General features: G+C 36.6%; 1 protein-coding gene across 3 annotated transcripts in view; it reads left to right on the top strand.

Annotated features, from left to right (window-relative positions):
• GRAMD1C (GRAM domain containing 1C) overlaps positions 1 to 17,445 on the top strand; it is a 94,794-nt gene that overhangs the window by 38,256 nt on the left and 39,093 nt on the right. For all 3 annotated transcript variants that reach the window (XM_082460187.1, XM_082460186.1, XM_082460188.1), the window contains one exon: positions 4,271 to 4,351. In XM_082460187.1, the coding sequence (XP_082316313.1) occupies positions 4,271 to 4,351 (81 nt within the window). The remainder of the gene's footprint in view (positions 1 to 4,270; positions 4,352 to 17,445) is intronic.

Here is a 17,445-nt window from a genome sequence, read left to right as displayed (position 1 = left end):
CCTCTCTTGTTGCGGAGCACAGGCTCCAGATGTGCAGGCTCAGTAGTTGTGGCTCACGGGCCCAGTTGCTCCGCGGCATGTGGGATCTTCCCAGACCAGGGCTCGAACCCGTGTCCCCTGCATTGGCAGGCAGATTCTCAACCACTGTGCCACCAGGGAAGCCCACTTTCTTGCTTTTTAGCACAAGATGTTACAGGTTTTCTCTGCCTCAGTCCTGGAATCAGCCATTTCTCCAAGGAGTCCTGTTTTCTTTTAGGGGAGACTGATATTTAGAAGCCAGTTTGTTCACTGCTATAGGGTATCACTGTTTGAGCCCTCTGATTGGGCAGAACAAGGGGATATACTATATATATATAAATTACACACCTATATACATAATACACACACATATATTCCCACTTACACATCTACGTTTATCTATCTATCTATCTATGAATGACAAACCACCAATTCACATGAATACCTCTACTTCCAGTCCAACAACACAGAGTTATTTTTACTTTTCCCCTTCATTTTTTTTGGCTGCACCATGTGGCATGTGGGATCTTAGTTCCCTGACCGGGATGGAACCCATGCCCCCTGCATTGAGAGTGCGGAGTCTCAACCACTGGACCGCCAAGGAAATCCCTTCCCTTTTGTATTTGTAACTCCCTTCCCTGACTGAGAGAAACCAGGCTCCCATTATCCGTAATATATTTACTTTGCTCAGTGGACCTGTATGTAATGCATCTTCATCTCCCCTGCTGCCCCTCCCCTACACTTGGTTTCTGACACATAGAGTCAGGTTGCTGCCCATCCCACCACCACACTAGGGCTCTCATCCTGAAAAAGCTCTCCTCACCCTGCTTGGGCTCTGGTACTCCACACAGGGCAGCCCTTCTACGTGGACAACCTCCTCATTCTTTTCTGGTGCTGACACCCTGCTTTGGGCTATTGCAGCTCCTCTGCCCCTACCCTTACCTCTAGCGTGGATGCCTTGCTTTCCTCTGTTCCGCTAGACAGCTTTAGGGCCAAACTGTTCAGGAAGGGAACAAGACCTAAAATAAGCGTATTCTTAATTTTACAATAAATGTATGTGATGAGGAAAAAAATCATAAATTTCTCTATGGCAGGACAATCAAACTAAGTCAGAATTGAAACACACATAACGCACCCCAACATGCCCCCGTTTGGGACGAGTCTTTCCCAGTGTGCAATGTTCATCTACATTACACGTTAACCAGACCTCCTCAGAGCAGGAGAACGGTCCCATTTTTCAGATGCCAGCATTGTAATTTTAAGATTAATATTTCTTTTTCTGTCCCATACAGGGGGTTGCAATGAACCTAAAGGCTTGCTCTGTATGTGTACACCTGACCAAACATCTCTGATGAACTTTATGTATAATGTTAACCTGTTAATATGATACATAATTCTTTGTCAAACTGCATCTCTAACTCCTGACTAGTGGGACAGTCCTCAGAGATATCTGAAAGACTGTCTCCTGGGTTATAATCCTCAGTTTGGCTTGAATAAAATTGTCTCTTTTTTTTCTTAGCTTGATTGTTACTGAATTTTTGTCGATATATATATATACACACACACACTGCATTGTTTAAGAAAATCATCAAACAGTTCTAAAACTAACATCTTCCTTCCATGCCTGTAATACCCAATCCCATTGCTTTTTTAGAGGCAAACACTGTTATCAGTTTTGTATATATCTTTTCAGACCTTTCAGACCTTCTTCCTTTGTATTTACATGTATATACGCATACATATAAACATATAGTTTTGCTTTGTTTTTAAAGTAAATGCTATCTTATATGTGTTGTTCGTCAGTTCTCCTTTCTTAAAAAAGAACTTAACATTATTTCTTGGAGTCACAGGTTAGCACATATAGATTGGCCTATCTCTGCTTATTAAAGTGCTGTATAATATTTCATAGAATGGATTTACCATGGTTTCCTTAATCGTTCACTTCCGTTGTTTTATTACAAACAGAGCTGTGGTGAACAGTCTGACCATGCTTTCTTAAGCTCATGTGTGGCTTTCTCACATAGGTAATGGAATTTCAGAGTCAAGCATTTAAATTTCTTTTTAATTAATTAATTTATTTATGGCTGTGTTGGGTCTTCGTTTCTGTGCGAGGGCTTTCTCCAGTTGCGGCAAGTGGCGGCCACTCTTCATCGCAGTGCGCGGGCCTCTCACTCTTGCGGCCTCTCTTGTTGCGGAGCACAGGCTCCAGACGTGCAGGCTCAGTAGTTGTGGCTCACGGGCCTAGTGGCTCCGTGGCATGTGGGATCTTCCCAGACCAGGGCTCAAACCCGCGTCCCCCGCATTAGCAGGCAGACTCTCAACCACTGCGCCACCAGGGAAGCCCTTAAATTTTAATAATGATAACAACAGCTAGCATTTGCCGAACATACTTGTTCTAAATATTGTGCTAAGTTTTTTTTACATGTATTTTCTCATTTAGTTCTCACAAAAATATGCTACTGAAATTATCCTCCTTTTGTAGATGAGGAAATTAAAGAAAATAAAAGTGACTCAAAGTCATAGAACTGAGTGGTAGAGCCAGGATATGAACCCAGGTAGTTTAATTGCAGAGACACTGGTCCTAACTACCTCACTGTATTGATTCAGTGATCTTTTACCATCATCATGGAGAAAAACAATCTACACTATTAAGTATTTATCCCTCCATGTACTATATGGTTAAGGGAAGGTTAATCATGTTTCTTTTAGTTGTTTTCGTTTCTAGCATACGTTCTATGCCCCAACAGCTTAGAGATATCATTATCCAGAACTCCTCATAAATTAAGGCTATTATTATAATAATTATTATTTATTATTTGGCCACGCTGCACAACTTACGGGATCTCAGTTCCCCAACCAGGGACTGAACCCAGGCCACGGCAGTGAAAGCCTGGAATCCTAACCACTAGGCCACCAGGGAACTCTCTAAGGTTATTATCGAAGCAAGATATATTAGTAAATTTTTGAAGTTGGATATCTAACAAGGAATAAAATAAGATGGTAATTTACATAGATTGCCCAGAAAGATGGGAGTGTTAAGGAGTTGAGAATGTGGTTTTGGTATATAAGAGTGGATAAAGTTGATAACAAAGTATTTAGTTTAAAAAGTGGGAATAGTAAGCATAACACCATGGTGAAAAAGAGATGGACTAGGAGATTTTTCTTATCTATATATCTACATACAAGGTTGTAAGATTATTAAAATTTGGTCTAAGAAAAGGAGATAAAGGGTAGTAAATAGTGATCATTAGGTCACAATATTATATGTGTAATTGTGTTTGGAAGAGCTCTTAGATATATCCCCATTATAAAAAGTTTTGCTTTTTGAAGAATATTATATAAACTAGGTTTCAGTTTATTAACTGGTAAAATACTACTTTAAAATCTTTCTATGAAAAATATAAACACCTCAAATACATTTTGTTTGGCATATTATTTAATAAATCAAAAATGGAACTGAGCTTTCTCATTCCTAAAAATAGCCAGTCAATCATGCAAAGTCACTAACTAGGGGATCAGAAGAGATGATACACTGAGAGACTGTATTTAGTGCTGCCACTTGTCATATTTTCTCATAAAAGCCTATTATAAGATATGACTTTGCAAAATCATTTACATGCAGAGGAGGAGATGGGGCTAAAAGCAAACATGGAATTATAGATTGAAGTATGCTATTTTTCTTATACAACTTTGAAAGCAAAGTTTAGTGTTAACATGGGTGTTTTATATCTATAATTAATTGAGATTAGGTATTTCTGGATTTTTTTAGAAGACTATGAAAGATGATATAATTTTAAATTAGGATCCTTAAAATAAATCTATCTCTGAAGTCCACTTGCATTTTTCTCTTATTCTTTGTGTATATTTGGCTCAAACAGCCACCAAATCATATCTCTCTGCAAAGTTCAGAATAAATAAAATTTAAATTTTTTTCATAAGTTTATTTAGATTGATTTTAATAATTAAACTACAATGAATGTAAATAGCTACCCAGTTCAAGCTGCTTTCCCTAGTAAATACTGATAAAATTATTTTGCTGTAAGGTACAATTTTAAAAGACACCTTGTTCATGCACCAGTTACGTGGTTTTTTTCTATTATAATGAAAAATTTAACAAAAATTAGTATATAAAGTAGGCAATGGTGACCTACTAGTTTGCTTTGACCATATCAAGTCACAGCAGACTGTCATGACAGATACTTTCCCTTTTTTTTCCATGACATTAAAATTGTCCTATTATTTGTCTTCGCAGTTTTTCTTCACATCTTTTGCTGCCAGGGATAGAAGTTACCTCAGTATCTTTAGGTTGTGGCAGAACGTACTGTTAGACAAGGTAAGTGTTCATACCAGAGGCTGGTGCTTGTTATAATAGCAACCTCCCAGTGTGTACCTAAACAGTGTTTGTGAGTTGAAAGCTCTTTTTTATTTTTCTGTGGTTAATTTTGACTAGACTATTCAAATCCAAGAAGAAATGTGAAGCAAAACAAAATCCATAGTTAGAAGTTAAGATGTTAATTGTAATCCCCAGAGTAACCACCAAGAAAATAACTTAATAATAACTTACCATCCAAAATATGGTAAAAGAAACATAAAGGGAATGAAAATGGCACACTAGAATTATCTATTTAACACATAGAAGGCAGTAATGGAGGAATAGAGGGACAAAAAAGACCTAATAAGATAGCAGACATTACATTAGCAAGAAAACAAATAGCAAGATAGCAGACATTACATTAAATCGTTAAACATAAGTGGATTAAACTCCTCAAGCAGAAGGCAGAGATAAACATGATCCAAGTATATGCTATCTATAAGAGACACATTAGATTTATTTATTTTTTATTTTTTTAAACATCTTTATTGGAGTATAATTGCTTTTCAATGGTGTGTTAGTTTCTGCTTTATAACAAAGTGAATCAGCTATACATACACATATATCCCCATATCTCCTCCCTCTTGCGTCTCCCTCCCACCCTCCCCATCCCACCTCTCTAGGTGGTCACAAAGCACTGAGCTGATCTCCCTGTGCTATGTGGCTGCTTCCCACTAGCTATCTATTTTACATTTGGTTGTGTATATATGTCCATGCCACTCTCTCACTTCATCCCAGCTTACCCTTCTCCCTCCCTGTGTCCTCAAGTCTATTCTCTACATCTGCATCTTTATTCCTGTCCTGCCCCTAGGTTCTTCAGAGCCATTTTCTTTTTTTTTTTTAGATTCCATATATAGACACATTAGATTTAAAGACAGAAACAGATGGAAAGTAAAAAGATAGAAAAAGATATACTATGCAAACAATATCCAAAAGAGAGCTGAAGTGACTATAGTAATCAGACAAAATAAGCTTAAAGACAAAAATTAGTAGAGACAAGGAAGAATATTTTATAATAATAAAAGGGTCAATGCATCTGGAATTCATAATAATTATAGACTTAAATGAACCTAATAAGAGAACTCTAAAATATATGGAACAGAAATAAATCACCACATAAACATAAATAAATAGAATACATGGAACAAAAACTGGCAGAACCGAAGAGAAAAATAGGCAATTTAACAATAATAGTTGGGAGATTTCAGTACCCCACTTTAAATGATGTGTAGAATAACTAGACAGAAGATCAACAAGGAAAGAGAAGATGAACAAAACTATATAACTAGAACTAAAAGACATCTGTGGAACATTCCACTCAAAACAGAATACACATCCTTCTCAAGTGTACATGGAACATTCTCAGAATAGACCATACACTAGGTCATAAAACAAGCCTTAATAAATTCAAAAGGATTGAAATAATACAAAATGTGTTCTCTGATCACAATGGAATGAAATTAGAATTCAGTAACAGAAGAAAATTTGGGAAATTCACAAAAAAGTGGGTATTAAGCATAACACGCCTAGAAAGCCAATGGTGAAAGAAGAAATCACAAGGGAAATTAGAAAATACTTTGAGTTAAATGAAGACAAAAACACAACATACCAAGACTTATGAGATACAGCTAAAGCAGGGCTTAAGTGGAGAATTTATAACTATAAACACCTATATTTAAAAAGAAGAGTGATCTCAAATCAATAAACTAACTTTCTACCTTAAGAAATTAGAAAAAAAAGAGGAAACTAAACTGAAAGCAAATAGAAGCAAGGAAATAATAAAGATTAGAAGAGAAATATATGGGACTTCCCTGGTGGTGCAGTGGTTAAGAATCTGCCTGCCAATGCAGGGGACACGGGTTCGATCCCTGGTTTGGGAAGATCCCATATGCCGTGGAGCAACTAAGCCCGTGTCCCACAACTATTGAGCCTGTGCTCTAGAGCCCGCAAACCACAACTACTGAGCCTGTGTGCCACAACTACTGAAGCCTGCGTGCTTAGAGCCCGTGCTCTGCAACAAGAGAAGCCCGCACACCACAAAAAAGAGTGGCTCCCGCTTACCGCAACTAGAGAAAGCCTGCATGCAGCAACAAAGACCCAATGCAACCAAAAATAATAAATAAATAAATAAATAAATTTATTAAAGAAAGAGAAATGTATGAAATAAAGAACAGAAAAATAGTGTTAATCAACAGAACCAAAAGTTCTTTATTTGAAAAGATCAACAAAAGTGACAAACCTTTAGCTAGGGTTACCAAGAAAAAATTAAAATTATTACATTCAGAAGTGAAAGTGGTAACATTACTACCGACCTTACAAAAATAAAGGGTTTATACTATGAACAACTGTATGCCAACAAATTAGTTAACCTAAATGAAATGAACAAATACCTAGAATGTCACAAACTATTAAAACTGACTCAATCAGAAATAGAAAATCTGAATAGACCTATAACAAGAAAAGAGATTGAATTAGTAATCAAAAATCTACCTACAGAGAAAAGCTCAGGTCCAGATGGCTTCATTGGTGCATCCTGCCAAATGTTACAGTAGAATTAATACCAATCTTTCAGTCTTTCACAAAGTATTCCAAAAAATTAAATAGGAGGGAACGCTTCCCAACTCAGTCTATGAAGCCTGTATTACCTTGATACCAAAAACAGACAAAGAACATCACAAGAAAACTACAGACCAATATTTATGTTCATTGTGTCTATGAATGTAGACACAAAAATCCTCAAGAAAATATTAGCAAACCAAAGTCAGCAACATATAAAAAGATTATATGCCATGATTTATACAAGGTTGTTCAACATGAAAATTGATCAATGCAATACACTATATTAGAATAGAGGACAAAAAACATGATCATCTCAATCAATACAGGAGAAATATTTGACAGAATCCAACATCCTTTCATGATAAAAAATAAAACAGGCTAGGGCTAGCAGGATATTTCATCAGCCTGATAAAATTCACACCTACATATTTAATGGTGAGAGACTAATGCTTCCGCCTTAAGGTCAGGAACAAGGCAAGGATGTCCTTTCTTGCCACTTCTGTTCAACATTGTATTGAAGGTTCTAGCCAGGGAAATTAGGCAAGAAAAAGAAGTAAAAGACATCCACATTAAAAATGAAGAAATAGAGACAGCAGAAGCAAGAAGAACTACAATCCTGCAGCCTGTGGAACAAAAACCACTTTCACAGAAATATAGACCAGATGAAAAGTCAGAGGGCAATGTACCAGATGAAGGAACAAGATAAAACCCCAGAAAAACAACTAAGTGAAGTGGAGGTAGGCAACCTTCCAGAAAAAGAATTCAGAATAATGATAGTGAAGATGATCCAGGACCGCGGAAAAAAAATGGAGGCAAAGATTGAGAAGATGCAAGAAATGTTTAACAGACCTAGAAGAATTAAAGAACAAACAAACAGAGATGAAAAATACAATAACTGAAATGAAAACGACACTAGAAGGAATCAATAGCAGAATAACTGAGGCAGAAAAACAGATAAGTGACCTGGAAGACAGAATGGTGGAATGCACTGCTGCGGAACAGACTAAAGAAAAAAGAATGAAAAGAAATGAAGACAGCCTAAGAGACCTCTGGGACAACATTAAATGCAACAACATTTGCATTATAGGGGTCCCAGAAGGAGAAGAGAGAGAGAAAGGACACGAGAAAATATTTGAAGAGATTATAGTCGAAAACTTCCCTAACGTGGGAAAGGAAATAGCCACCCAAGTCCAGGAAGCGCAGAGAGTCCCATACAGGATAAACCTGAGGAGAAACACGCCAAGACACATAGTAATCAAATTGGAAAAATCCAAAGACAAAGAAAAATTATTGAAAGCAGCAAGGGAAAAATGACAAATAACATACAAGGGAACTCCCATAAGGTTAACAGCTGATTTCTCAGCAGAAACTCTACAAGGCAGAAGGGAGTGGCATGATATACTTAGTGATGAAAGGGAAGAACCTACAACCAAGATTACTCTACCTGGCAAGGATCTCATTCAGATTCAATGGAGAAATCAAAAGTTTTACAGACAAGCAAAAGCTAAGAGAATTCAGCACCACCAAACCAGCTCTACAATAAATGCTAAAGGAACTTCTCTAAATGGGAAACACAAGAGAAGAAAAGGACCTACAAAAACAAACCCAAAACAATTAAGAAAATGGTCATAGGAACATACGTATCAATAATGACCTTAAACGTGAATGGATTAAATGCTCCAACCAAAAGACACAGGCTTGCTGAATGGATACAAAAACAAGACCCATATATATGCTGTCTACAAGAGACCCACTTGAGACCTAGGGACACATACAGACTGAAAGTGAGGGGATGGAAAAAGATATTCCATGCAAATGGAAGTCAAAAGAAAGCTGGAGTAGCAATACTCATATCAGATAAAATAGACTTTAAAATAAAGAATGTTACAAGAGACAAGGAAGGACACTACATAATGATCAAGGGATCAATCCAAGAAGAAGATATAACAAATATAAATATATATGCACCCAACATAGGAGCACCTCAATACATAAGGCAACTGCTAACAGCTGTAAAAGAGGAAATTGACAGTAACACAATAATAGTGGGGGACTTTAACACCTCACTTACACCAATGGACAGATCATCCAAACAGAAAATTAATAAGGAAACAGAAGCTTTAAATGACACAATAGACCAGATAGATTTAATTGATATTTATAGGACATTTCATCCAAAAACAGCAGATTATGCTTTCTTCTCAAGTGCGCACGGAACATTCTCCAGCACAGATCACATCTTGGGTCACAAATGAAGCCTCAGTAAATTTAAGAAAATTGAAATCATATCAAGCATCTTTTCTGACCACAATGCTATGAGATTAGAAATCGATTAAAAGGAAAAAAGAGGTAAAAAACACAAACACATGGAGGCTAAACAATACATTACTAAATAACCAAGAGATCACTGAAGAAGTCAAAGAGGAAATCAAAAAATGCCTAGAGACAAATGACAATGAAAACACGACGATCCAAAACCTATGGGATGCAGCAAAAGCAGTTCTAAGAGGGAAGTTTATAGCTATACAAGCCTACCTCAAATAACAAGAAAAATCTCAAGTAAACAATCTAACGTTACACCTAAAGGAACTAGAGAAAGAAGAACAAACAAAACCCAAAGTTAGCAGAAGGAAAGAAATCATAAAGATCAGAGCAGAAATAAATGAAATAGAAACAAAGAAACAATAGCAAAGATCAATAAAACTAAAAGCTGGTTCTTTGAGAAGATAAACAGAATTGATAAACCATTAGCCAGACTCATCAAGAAAAAGAGGGAGAAGACTCAAATCAATAAAATTAGAAATGAAAAAGGAGAAGTTACAACAGACACCACAGAAATACAAAGCATCCTAAGAGACTACTACAAGCAGCCCTATGCCAAAAAAAATGGACAACCTGGAAGAAATGGACAAATTCTTAGAAAGGTATAACCTTCCAAGACTGAACAAGGAAGAAATAGAAAATATGAACAGACCAATCACAAGTAATGGTATTGAAACTGTGATTAAAAATCTTCCCAACAAACAAAAGTCCAGGACATGATGGCTTCACAGGTGAATTCTATCAAACATGTAGAGAAGAGCTAACACCCATCCTTCTCAAACTCTTCCAAAAAATTGCAGAGGAAGGAACACTCCCAAACTCATTCTATGAGGCCACCATCACCCTGATACCAAAACCAGACTAAGACACTACAAAAAAAGAAAATTACAGACCAATATCACTGATGAATATAGATGCAAAAATCCTCAACAAAATACTAGCAAACAGAATCCAACAACACATTAAAAGGATCATACACCATGATCAAGTGGGATTTATCCCAGGGATGCAAGGATTCTTCAATATACGCAAATAAATCAATGTGATACACCGTATTAACAAATTGAAGCATAAAAACCATATGATCATCTTAATAGATGCAGAAAAAGCTTTTGACAAAATTCAACACCCATTTATGATAAAAACTCTCCAGAAAGTGGACATAGAGGGAACCTACCTCAACATAATAAAGGCCATATACGACAAACCCACAGCAAACATCATTCTCAATGGTGAAAAACTGAAAGCATTTCCTCTAAGATCAGGAACAAGACAAGGATGTCCACTCTCACCACTCTTATTTAACATAGTTTTGGAAGTCCTAGCCACAGCAGTCAGAGAAGAAAAAGAAATAAAATGAATCCAAATTGAAAAAGAAGAAGTAAAACTGTCACTGTTTGCAGATGACATGATACTATACATAGAGAATCGTAAAAATGCCACCAGAAAACTACTACAGCTAATCAATGAATTTGGTAAAGTTGCAGGATGCAAAATTAACACACAGAAATCTCTTACATTCCTATACACTAATGATGAAAAATCTGAAAGAGAAATTAAGGAAACACTGCCATTTACCATTGTAAAAAAAGAATAAAATACCTAGGAATAAACCTACCTAGGGAGACAAAAGACCTGTATGCAGAAAACTATAAGACACTGATGAAAGAAATGAAAGATGATACCAACAGATGGAGAGATATACCATGTTCTTGGATTGGAAGAATCAATATTGTGAAAATGACTATACTACCCAAAGCAATCTACAGATTCAATGCAATCCCTATCAGTTTACTAATGGCATTTTTTACGGAACTAGAACAAAAAATCTTAAAATTTATATGGAGACACAAAAGACCCCAAATAGCCAAAGCAGTCTTGAGGGAAAAAAACAGAGCTGGAGGAATCAGAATCCCTGACTTCAGACTATACTACAAAGCTACAGTAATCAAGACAATATGGTACTGGCACAAAAAGAGAAACATAGATCAATGGAACAAGATAGAAAGCCCAGAGATAAACCCACGCACCTATGGTCAACTAATCTATGACAAAGGAGGCAAGGTTATACAATGGAGAAAAGACAGTCTCTTCAATAAGTGGTGCTGGGAAAACTGGACAGCTACATGTAAAAAAATGAAATTAGAACACTCCCTAACACCATACAGAAAAATAAACTCAAAATGGATTAGAGACCTAAATGTAAGACCGGACACTATAAAACTCTTAGAGGAAAACATAGGAAGAACACTCTTTGACATAAATCACAGCAAGATCTTTTTTGATCCACCTCCTAGAGTAATGGAAATAAAACCAAAAATAAACAAATGGGACCTAATGAAACTTCAAAGCTTTTGCACAGCAAAGGAAACCATAAAGAAGATGAAAAGACAACCCTCAGAATGGGAGAAAATATTTGCAAACAAATGAACAAAGGATTAATCTCCAAAATATGTAAACAGCTCATGCAGCTCAATATTAAAGAAACAAACAACCCAACCAAAAATGGGCAGAAGACTTAAATAGACATTTCTCCAAAGAAGACATACAGATGGCCAAGAAGCACATGAAAAGCTGCTCAACATCACTAATTATTAGAGAAATGCAAATCAAAACTACAATGAGGTATCACCTCACACCAATTAGAATGGGCATCATCAGAAAATCTACAAACAACAAATGCTGGAGAGGGTGTGGAGAAAAGGGAACCCTCTTGCATTGTTGGAGTGAATGTGAATTGATACAGCCACTATGGAGAACAGTATGGAGGTTCCTTAAAAAACTAAAAATAGAATTACCATATGATCCAGCAATCCCACTACTGGGCACATACCCAGAGAAAACCATAGTTCAAAAAGACACATACACCCCAATGTTCATTGCAGCACTATTTACAATAACCAGGTCATGGAAGCAACCTAAGTGCCCATCGACAGATGAATGGGTAAAGAAGATGTGGTACATACATACAATGGAATATTACTCAGCCATAAAAAGGAACGAAATTGAGTCATTTGCTGAGACGTGGATGGATCTAGAGACTGTCATAGAGAGTGAAGTAAGTCAGAAAGAGAAAAACAAATATCGCATTATCGTATTAATGCATGTATGTGGAACCTAGAAAAATGGTACAGATGAACCTGTTTGCAGGGCAGAAGTTGAGACACAGATGTAGAGAACAAACGTATGGACACCAAGGGGGAAAGCCACGGGGGTGTGGAGGTGGTGGTGTGATGAATTGGGCGATTGGCTTTGACATGTATACACTGATGTGTATAAAATTGATGACTAATAAGAACCTACTATATAAAAAAATAAAATTAAATTAAAACATTAAAAAAAATAATTTTAGGAACTATTTATTTTAGTTCTTCAAACAGAAAAACTGCCTGGAGATAAGTTCTCTTTGGTAAGTTTATATTTCAACACATGTATCTATTTTATATACTATAGAGATATACACAACATGAATTGAATAAAAGCTCTAAGAAAGATCTGTCATTTCAAAAAAAAAAATGAAGAAATAAAACTATCTCCATTGACAGATGACATGTTTTTGTGTATATAAAATCCTAAGAAAACCAATAAAAATGTGCGAGAACCAATAAATAAGTTCAGTAATGTTGCAGAATGCATGATCAAAATACAAAGATTACTTACATTTCTATACATTCACAATAAACAATCTGAAAATAAAAATTAGAAAAAATTCATTTACAACAGCATCAAAAAAGAATAAAATACTTGGGAATAAATTTAACAGAAGTATAAGACATGTACTGAAAGCTACTAGACATAGTTGAAAGAAATTAAAGGAGACTTAAGTAAATGAAAAGAATCTCATGCTCATGGATTAGAAGACTTAATATTGTTAATATGGCAATACTCCCCAAATTGATCTGCAGATTCAGTGCAATCCATATCAGAATACCAACTGGCATTTTTGAAGAAATTGACAAGTGTATTCTAAAACTCATATGGAAATGCAAGGTACCCAGAATAGCAAAAACAATCTTGAAAAAGAAGAAGAAAGTTGGATGAATTAGTCTGTTAGGTCTGCCATAAAAAAATGCCATAGGCCGAATGGCTTAAACAACAGAAATTTATTTTCTTAGAGTTCTGGAACCCAAAGGCCCCATCTCCAAATACATTGGGAGTTGGGGTTTCAACATATGGATTTTGGGGGGACACAATTCAGAGCATAGCAACTTCATTTAACCTTAATTTCCTCCTTAAAATCTCTGTCTCCAAGTATAGTCATATTGGGGGTTGGAGCTTCCGCATGTGAATTTGGGGGAATACAATTTGGTTCATTACATTGGAGGACTTAACACTTCTTGATTTCAATGTTTACTACAAACCTGCAGTAATCAAGGCAGTATACCCTGTGTTTGGTTCATAACATTGGAGGACTTACACTTCTTGATTTCAGTGTGTACTACACATCTGCAGTAATCAAGGCAGTATACCTGGCAAAAGTCTAGACATAGATTAATGGCATAGAATTGAGAATCTAGAAATAAAATCTTAAAATTAATTATCAATCATAAATTGATTTTTGACAAGGTTACCAAAATAATTCACTGGGGAATAAATAGTATTTTCACCAAATGGTGCTGGAATAACTAGATATCAACATGCAAAAGAATGAATTTTAACCCCTACTTCATACCATATACAAAAATTAACTCAGAATGGATCATAGACCTAAATGCAAGGTCTAAAAGTATAAAACTCTCAGAAGAAGCTGTAGGCGTAAATACTCATGACCTTTGGGTTAGACAATGGTTTCTTAGATATGACATCAAAAGCTCAAGTGACAAAGGAAAAAAATAGTTAAATTGGATTTCATCAAAATTAAAAACTTTGTGCTTGAAGGAGTCCATCAAGAGAGGGAAAAGGCAACTAACTCATGGAGAGGATATCTGCAAGTTATATATCTGATAAGGTATTTGCATCCAGAGTTATATATCTGGAGAGAAAATATGTGCAAGTTATGTATCTGATAAGGTATTTGCATCCAGAGTTATATATCTGGAGAGGAAATATGTGCAAGTTAAGAGTATATAAAGAATTCTTACAACTCAACAAGAAAAAGACAAATAGCCGATTAAAAAGTGGGCAAAGGATTTGAATTGTAATTTCTTCAAAGAACATATACAAATGACCAAGTGCATGCAGAGATGCTTAGTGTCATTAGCTGTTAGAGAAACATAAATCAAAACCACAGTGAGATACCACTTCACACCCACTGGGATGGCTAAAATAAAAAGACAGACATTACCTAATGTTGAAGATGTGGATAAACTAGAGCCCTCATGCATTGCTGGTGGCATTGTAAAACTTTGAAAAATTTGAAAAACAGTTTGGTAGTTTCTCAAAATGTTGAATATAGAGCTACCATATGACCCAGCAATTCCATTTCTTGGGTTGTATGCAAGAAAATTGAAAGCATATATTCACACAAAAACTTACAGTCAAATATTCATAGCATTATTCATAGTGGCCAAAAATAGAAACATCAACAGATGAAAGTATACATAAAAATATATAAAATGTATATTCATAAAATGGAGTATTATTCAGCAATAAAAAGGAGTAAATTACTGATACATGGTACAACATGGTAAACCTTGAAACATTATGCTATGTGAAAGAAGCCAGTCCCAAATGAACACATATTGTATGATTCTGTTTTTATTAAATGTCCAGAATAGGCAAATTCAAAGAAGTTGAAAATAAATTTGTTGCCAGGGGGAGGGAGGAATGAGGAGTGACTGCTAATGAATTTGGCCACCTTTTTGGGTTGATGAAAATATTCTAAAATTTGTAGTGATAGTTGTACAACTCAGGATATGCTAAATACTACTGAATTGTATGCTTTTAGAAAAGTGAATTTTATGGTTTGTGACTTATAGCTTAGTAAAGCTGTTATTTGTTATTTAAAAAAAATTTTTCAAACAGACATTTATTTCTCTATAGCCATTATTTTGTTAAAACTTTAAAAAAGATTTTTATTTTATATTGGAGTATAGTTGATTTACAATGTTGTGTTAGTTTCCGGTGTACAGCAAAGTGATTTAGTTATATCAATACAAATACATATATCTATTCTTTCTCAGATTCTTTTCCCATATAGGTTATTACAGAGTATTGAGTAGAGTTTCCTGTGCTATACAGTAGGTGCTTGTTGATTATCTATTTTATATATAGTAGTGTGTATCTGTTAATCCCAAACTGTTAATTTATCCCTCCCCACCATCTTTCCCCTTTGATAAACACAAGTTTGTTTTCTAAATCTGTGAATCTGTTTTGTAAGTTCATTTGTATCAGTTTTTAAATTCCACATGTAAGTGATATCATGTGGTATTTGTCTTTCTGTGTCTGACTTACTTCACTTAGTATGATAATCTCTAGGTCCATCCATATTGCTGCAAATGGCATTATTTCATTCTTTTTTATGGCTGATTAATAGTCCATTATATATATCTAGCGCATCTTCTTTATCCCTTCCTCTGTTGATAGACATTTAGGTTGCTTCCATGTCTTGGCTATTGTAAATCTTGCTGCAGTGAACATTGGGGTGCATGTATCTTTTCAAATTATGGTTTTCTCTGGATATATGCCCAGGAGTGGGATTGCTGGATCATATGGTAGCTGTATTTTTAGTTTTTTTAAGGAACCTCCATACTGTATGCTTTTAGAAAAGTGAACTTTATGGTAAGTAAATTATAGCTCAGTAAAACGGTTACTTTTTTAAAAAATGGTTTGGGGGAAGAGTAGAGATTTCCAGCTGATAAGAAAGGCTCCTTCTTTGCAGCAGGAGCTTAAACACCACTGGCGGAAACTTGACCTCCTCTCCTCCCCGCTACCCAGCTCAGCTCCTCACTGGAGTGCACAACTTCTGCCTAAGGGCTCTTAGGATTGAATGACTTCCAGTTTTTCAGGGAGCTGCTGAGGTCTGGGTCTTTGAAACAGTGCTCTGCTCGGATGCTTTCACTTTGCAGGAGTGCTGGGGGACTCAAGGTGATCTGGAAGTTGGGAGATGGAGGAGAGAAGTGGGTGGGGGTGGGGGAACTTGCCAAGCACAGACCCTCCTCCCTCCTTAAGGGAACGTTTAAGGCTGACAGGGCAGCCCCAAGCCCAAGCCCCCCCCACCCCCTTGAGTCTTTCTTGGAGTTTGGGCGCCCAGTCTCCCCATGCCCATGCTCCTAACCTGGGAGATGCTTAGGGCGGTGGGCCCGCGGGTGCCAGGTCCAGCGGTGCATGGCAGCCACCTGGGAGAGCACCGAGCAGATGTGCTAAGGCATGAGCCCCCCGCAGCTCCACTCTGCCCTACCAGGTTGTGCTGCAGGACGGGGGCTGAAAACTCCAGTGTTGCTCTAGGGACATGGCATGGCTAACCCTGCCCCCAAATACCAGTTTTTTTCGAGTACTTTGGGAATCCCCCAGGTGCGTTCTCTCACGCTAACAAGGAACCAAAGACTGCTATGCAGCCTACGTTTGGTTATACCCTAGATCTGAGTGTCCTCTGCAAATCACTTTTGCGCTTATCACACTCGAGTAAGTTGGGATGCATCCTCACGAAAACAAATACCTGTTGGGAAATGATAAAGTTCAGGCTTACAGATGAGCCGGGGAGAAACTGAGATCTGAAATTTAATGAAAAAAGAAAAAAAAAAGCTCTTTGAAGTGGGAGGAAGAGAGGGAATTCCAGAATACTTCTGAGGCCACCATAGCCAAGAAATGTCTTGTATGCTGGCTGGGAGTAAAATCTAACCCTCTTTGAAAAGATCCTCATGTCACCCATGTTCTTGATGTGTACACGAGGAGTATCACCATCTTTACTGTAGTTATACATTTCAGATCTTTGGATTATTTGGTTATCTTTAACATTGAACATGCAACTCTATTTCAAGTGGACACTATACTCTTTTTTTTTTTTTTTAATTTTTTGGCCATGCTGCTCGGCTTGCGGGATCTTAGTTCCCCCACCAGTGATTGAACCCGCAGCCTCGGCAGTGAAAGTGCGGAGTCTTAACCACTGCGCCACCAGGGAATATCGCTATACTCTCATTTTAATAAAGAGAACGGTTACCATTTCTGCTCTATACTATGACAAAAATCAACCTTTATGCATATACTATATGTTAAGTACTATACAGACCTTAATG

This window comes from Balaenoptera physalus (genome assembly GCF_965194825.1).
Source record: "Balaenoptera physalus genome assembly, chromosome: 4".
In the NCBI taxonomy this organism is placed as follows: domain Eukaryota; kingdom Metazoa; phylum Chordata; class Mammalia; order Artiodactyla; family Balaenopteridae; genus Balaenoptera; species Balaenoptera physalus.
This window is presented reverse-complemented; position numbering and strand designations above follow the sequence as displayed.